Raw genomic sequence first — 6,783 nt, 5'->3', positions numbered from 1 at the left:
CTAGCTTGGCATGTCTGTTATGCCAAGGCAATCATCATGAGAGTGAATGCCCGAGCAACCATGAGTCCATCAACTTTGTGAGTAATTACAATCGAGGCAACAACAATCCTTACTCTAACACTTATAATGATGGATGGCGTCAGCACCCTAATTTCTCATGGGGAAATCAAGGAGCCCACAATGCTAATCAACCTACTCGGCAGCAGACTCACAATGAGCCTCAAGGTTATCAAAATGCTATGCCATAGCATAATGTTAACAAATGAGCTTCAACTTCAGCAAGCATGAGTTCCTTGGAAGCTACGATTCAAGAGTTCATATCTACTACGAAGACAATGCTGCAAGGCCATTCTATTTCAATTAAGAATCAAGGACCTTTACTTCATAGTCAAGGCACCTTACTTCAAAGCCATAGCTCGTCTTTGAGAGCTTTTTAAGGTCAAGTTGGTCAGATTGCTACGGCATTACAAGAGCGTCAGCAAGGGCGATTGCCAAGTGATACTGAAGTCACTAAAGGGCCTGGAAAAGAGCATTGCAATGTGTTAACTCTTAGGAGTGGAACACAAATTAATCAACAAGTTAAAGCTAGTGGGGCACAACATGATGAATCTACTCCCACTCCTGAAAGTGGTGAAGCATAATTACATGATGATACCATTACTGAGAGGGACAAGGAGGAGGGTTCTACTGATGATTCAATTAAGGCACCAGATTCTGATGCCAAGGCAAAAGCAATTCCTACTACTGCAGTTAAGGAAGCGATATCTCCACCACCCTTCCCGCAAAGATTGAAGTAGCATAGTGATGAAGTTCAGTTCAAAAAGTTTGTGGATATTCATGATCAACTCCATATCAATGTACCTCTCTTGGAAGCCATTGAACAGATGTCGATGTATGCTAAATTTCTGAAGGAAATCTATACCAAGAAGAGGAAAGTAGAGATTGTTGCCACGGCAACAGAATTTTGTTCTTCATTGAGTAAGTTACCGCCAAAGAAAAATGATTCGGGCAACTTTATTATTCCTTTTTCGATTGGAGCTAATTTTGTTGGAAAGGCACTGTGTGATATTGGCTCAAGTGTCAACTTAATGCCAAAGTCAATATTCTTGAAGCTTGGCATAGGAGATGTAAGACCCACCTCGGTTATTTTACAACTTGCCAATAGATCTCATGTTAAACCTGAAGGGAGAGTCGAGGATGTCATAGTGAGGGTGGATAAGTTTGTGTTTACAGTCGACTTCTTAATTCTGGATTGCGAAGTTGATGCCAAGGCATCGATTATTCTGGGAAGACCTTTTTTAACCACTGGACGTATATTAATAGACTGTGAAAATGGTGAACTCACCATGAGAGTGGCTGATCAGTGTGTGTCTGTCAATGTGTTTCGAACGTTCAAATATGTTGATGACACTGAAGAATGCCAAGGTATTTCTGAATCGAACTCAGTGATTAAAGAAGAGACTGAATATCTTTTCCAGAACAATTTCATTCAGCTAGCAGAAAATGATTATTTGGTGAATGATGACAGCTTAGTGGAGTCCGACAACTTTTCAATTTTGGAGGAGCAATCTAGCTTACTACAAGCTAGATCAGGTATGAATTTTGAACCTCTGAATTTTGATGAATTCATTCCTCCTAAGCTTTCATTATTGCATGCAGCTACTCTAGAGCTTAATACTTTGCCAGGGCATCTTAAATATGTTTATTTAGGTAGCGATGAGACTTTACCGGTGATTATTTCCGCTGACCTTACTACTAATCAAGAGAAAAGTTTGTTAAGTGTATTGATGCAGCATAAGAAAACAATTGGTTGGACTATGGCCAATTTGAAGAGCATTATTGGAAGATTGCCACGGTAATTCAATTGAACCACAACGAAGACTCAACCCTGTTATGAAGCAAGTGGTGATGAAATAAATTCTGAAATGGCTTGATGCTAGAGTGATTTACCCTATATCTAATAGCTCATGGGTGAGCCCTATCCAGTGTGTTCCGAAGAAAGGAGGCACGACTGTGGTTACTAATGAGGATAATGAGCTATTATCACTCGCACTGTTACCGGATGGAGGATATGCATGGACTATAGAAAACTCAACAAAGCTATAAAGAATGACCATTTTCCTCTACCTTTCATTGACCAAATGTTGGATCGGTTGGCCGGTAAAGTATTCTATTACTTTTTGGATGGATACTCTGGGTATAATCAAATCGCCATCACACCAGAGGACCAAGATAAGACTACATTCACTTGTCCCTATGGCACTTTTACCTTTAGGAGGATGCCTTTTGGACTCTGCAATGCCCTGGCAACGTTTCAGCGTTGTATGCAAGCTATATTTTCAGACATGGTTGAGGATTTTCTGGAGATCTTTATGGATGACTTTTCTGTTTGTGGGGACGATTTTGAACGATGCATCGGCAATTTAGCAAAAGTTCTCAAAAGATGCGAAGAGGCTGAGTTGGTCTTAAATTGGGAAAAATGTCACTTCATGGTGACTGAAGGCATTATATTAGGCCACAAAATTTCACACAAGGGTATTGAGGTGGATAAGGCGAAGATTGAAGTGAACTAAAAGTTGCCACCACCAACTTCGGTCAAGGGGATAAGAAGTTTTCTTGGACATGCTTGATTCTATAGAAGGTTTATCAAAGACTTCTCCAAGATTTCTAAGCCCTTGTGCACATTGCTTCAACAAAACCAACCCTTTGTGTTTGACAAGTTATGCCTCGGTGCATTTACTGAGTTAAAACAACAACTGATCTCGGCACCCATTGTAGTTTCTCCCGATTGGACATCACCATTTGAGCTTATGTGTGATGCAAGCGATTATGCCGTAGGAGGTGTTTTGGGGCAACGCCAAGGTAAAATCTTTCATGTTATTTATTATTCTAACCGCACTTTAAATGAAACACAATTGAACTACACTACCACTGAGAAAGAATTACTTGTCGTGGTATTTTCTTTTGATAAATTTAGACCTTACCTAATAGGCACTAAAGTTATTGTTCACACTGATCATTCGGCTATAAAATATTTAGTGAACAAAAAGGATGCCAAGCCTAGACTTATTAAGTGGATCTTACTTTTGCAAGAATTCGACTTAGAGGTGGTAGATAGAAAAGGAACTAAGAATCAAGTTGATGATCACTTATCTAGGCTAGAGAACAATTATGAATGCCATGACACTGTAGATATTAAAGAGGAATTTCCTGATGAGAAACTTTTATATGCCACGGCAATTTCGTGGTACGCTAACCTTGTTTATTTTCTTGTTAGTGGAATTCTGCCTTTTGATTTAGATAGCCAGGCTAAAAAGAAATTCAAGCACAATGCAAGACACTATTTTTGGGATGAGCCATATTTGTTCAAGCATTGTGCCAATCAGCTTATTAGAAGATGTGTACCCGAAGAGGAACAACGTGATATTTTGTACCATTGTCATTCGACCCCATGTGGAGGCCATTTTGGTCGAGCAAGGACTATTGCTAAGGCCCTGTAATTAGGCTTTTAATGCTCAACTTTGTTCAGAGATGCCCAAGCATTTTACAAATCTTGTAATCGATGCCAACGGACTGGAACATCTCCAGACAACATGAAATGCCTCTGCAAAATATTCTGGAGATAGAGCTGTTTGATGTGTGGGGCATTGATTTCATGGGATCATTCCCATCTTCTGAAGGAAAATTATATATATTGCTTGATGTGGATTATGTGTCAAAATGGGTGGAAGCAATAGCGACAACAAGGAATGACTCCAAGACCGTGCTCAAGTTTCTGCACAAGTACATTTTCACTCGGTTTGGAGTACCCCGAGCTATTATAAGTGATGAGGGAACCCATTTTGATAACAAATTGATTGCCAAGGAACTGAAGAAATATGGAGTTCGACACAAGATTGCCACGGTATATCATCCGCAAACAAATGGCCAAGTAGAAATTTCCAATCGCGAGATCAAGCAGATTTTGGAGAAAGTGGTGAACCCAAGGCATAAGGATTGGTTGCCAAAGTTGGATGAAGCACTTTGGGCACACAGAACAACATTCAAGACTCCTTTGGGGATGTCACCCTTCAAGCTAGTATATGGGAAAGCTTGTCATCACCCGGTTGAACTTGAACATAAGGCGTATTGGGCCATCAAGTGATTGAATTTTGATGCTCAACTAGCTAGGAAGTAGAGATTACTAGAACTTAATGAAATGGAAGAGTTTAGAGCACAAGCATATGAGAATGCTCGGATATACAAGGAGAAAACCAAGAAGTGGCATGACCAGAAACTGATGCCAGAAGATTTTCATGTGGGGCAACAAGTCTTGCTTTACAACTCCAAACTTAAACTCTTTCCTGGGAAGCTCAAATCTCGATGGTCAGGACCATTTGAGGTGAATTATGTCTACCCCATGAAGCTGTTAAAATCAAGAGAATAGACAATGGGACGATCTTCAAGGTCAATGGCCAGCGTCTGAAAGCCTACAATAGAGTTCCAGCACCGCACAACAAGGATGTGTTACGTTTGCACGATGCTGAATCATGATAAGAGGAGAACCAAAATTCAATGCCATGGCATCAAATTTGTGTATGTGCATAAATAAAATTTAAAATTTAAGCTTTTGTTTCATTTTATTTTGTAATTAATTTTTGATATGATTTGTAGGGACCACAGTGCTGCAAAACCATGCAGGAGCGGTTATCCAATTGAAGGAAAGGACAGCGTATTAATGGGAGAGATATTTCTTTGATTTTATTTCTTTTTAATTTACTTTAATTCTGACATTACTTTTCTCTCTCCACAGTTTTATGCCATCATCATCATTTCTTTTGACAGTTTTTTTTCTTCCCCATACACGCATAACCCCTACCCACTAATTTATCTCTTAACCGTCCTATCAACTCTTTTCCCTCCTAAATATTTTTCTTTTTCTTTTCTCTTTCATCCTTAATATTTTCTTCTTAACTTGTACTTTTTATCTCTCATATTCTTCATCTTCTTTCCTCTTTTCTCCATAGCCGAAACTCTACAAAGGTTTTGAAAGCTATTTCCTTTTCCATTTTTTTTCTTACTTCACAACTGTTGAAAATGGTGCACACAAGACCTGCTGCACCCGAAGGTTCCAAGTTCCAACAGTTTGAGAACGAGGAGGCTAAGGCTCGGTTTCAAAACTTCAAGAATCGCAAACTCTCTTTGAGTTAGGTTTCATTTTTAACGAGGAGACCGATGGTGGTTTTGGAACCGATGTAATGGATATAGTTATGCCACTCAAGTGGAAGAAATTCGCACACCATCCGGGTTCAGTGAATGCCTCGTTGGTTAAGGAATTTTATGCAAATATTTCAAAGCCAAACCAACATGCCATTTTCATGCGAGGTAAGAAGATTCGTTTTACATCCACTGCAATTTATCATTATTTCCACTTGCAGGATGTAGTGGATGGGCATGCCGCGTTCAAAAATGAAGTTGATAGCTACACTTATGATGACATTCTTGAGGATTTATGCTTTGCAAACACTGAGTGGAATGGGCGTCAAACAAGTAGATACTCGGTCAACAGAGAGCGTCTTCAGCCGCATGCTAAATTATGGAATCACTTCCTTAAGAACAAACTCATGCCCACTTCTCACAATATAACGGTATCACTTTCACGCTTACTACTTTTACATTCGATAATGGTGTCCCGTCCTATTGATGTTGGGCGTATTATTGTTCAGCAAGTTCATGACTGCTTAAGTAAAAAGGCAAGTGCTTTAGTGTTTCCTAACTTAATTACTGCCTTGTGTCATAAGAAAAAGGTTAAGGAAAATGCATTTGATGAAATTTTACATGGATTATCGGGCATTAATAGGGTTAGACTTCCACTGCTATTGGGAATTGAAAGTCCCAAGTCTAAAGACTCTGTTCATGAGAAAGCTGCAGGTACTACACAATTCGATGTCGAGGCAAGATTGCTTGCTCTCGAGGAAGAAGTGATTCAGATTCAGACTCACCTGCATGCTTTGCACGGTGACATCCGTAACTTCTTTGGATATGTGAAGCATAGAGATGATGTGGTGGAATCAATGTTTCAAGAAATTATTCCCCACGGTCAACACAATTTCCCTGGCTTCCCAGATGAAATTCTGCATGCATTCAATGCCGAGGCATCTCCAGAGCCCGAACAAGGTGAAGACGATCCTCCAGTTGATGACCCAACACCTAATCCTCACCGATCTGACACTCCTGAATATCCGCCCACTGTCTTTGTAGAAGAAACACCTAGTCCTGTCCTTGCACCCGATCCTTCGCCTGCACCCTGTAGTTGTCGACGCACCAAGACCACGGCTGGATGTAAGAAGATTGCGCATCACTACTCTTCTTCTTCCAAGTCCAACCCAGTACCCCTTCGAAAGCGCACTAGGCGAGGAGCTGCTAGCACCTTCAAGGCCATGCCACCACGCAATCACTGAGGTACCTCTCTTGCATTCATTTTCATTTAGTTGCATTTCATTGCATGGAAATTAGTTTATATTTAGTTTATATTTAGTTTAGTTCTCTTTAAGCATTGAGGAAAATGATTCCCTTAAGTTTGGGGGAGGTAGTGTTCTTAGTAGGACATATGCATGATAGTATTAGCATAGTATTATGTCATGGCATCAGTAAATGGTAGGACAGTTAGATAGAATGTTTTGAGGATACCCGATGATGATGATTTTGTTAGGCTAGAATCTGAATGTAAATGACTATTGAGAATGATAGAACTCACTCTAGGGCTTGATGCTTTATGAATTTTTTTTACACAATTTGTATGTT

At 39.9% G+C, this 6,783-nt stretch overlaps 1 protein-coding gene across 1 annotated transcript; it reads left to right on the top strand.

Annotated features, from left to right (window-relative positions):
• Nucleotides 1-2,267: 2,267 nt before the first annotated feature.
• On the top strand, nucleotides 2,268-6,440 carry LOC120125741 (the record flags this gene model as incomplete). Its single annotated transcript, XM_039144099.1, has 7 exons — nucleotides 2,268-2,514; nucleotides 2,629-3,332; nucleotides 3,629-4,123; nucleotides 4,178-4,273; nucleotides 5,418-5,627; nucleotides 5,781-5,960; nucleotides 6,135-6,440. Coding segments are annotated over 7 exons (2,238 nt in total), but the record flags the coding sequence as incomplete, so codon positions are not given.
• Between the last annotated feature and the right edge of the window lie 343 nt (nucleotides 6,441-6,783).

Source organism: Hibiscus syriacus, unplaced genomic scaffold, assembly GCF_006381635.1.
Source record: "Hibiscus syriacus cultivar Baekdansim isolate YM2019G1 unplaced genomic scaffold, ASM638163v2 tig00110442_pilon, whole genome shotgun sequence".
Lineage (NCBI taxonomy): Eukaryota > Viridiplantae > Streptophyta > Magnoliopsida > Malvales > Malvaceae > Hibiscus > Hibiscus syriacus.
Note: the sequence above shows the minus strand (reverse complement) of the source record. Positions and strands in the feature narration are given on the sequence as shown.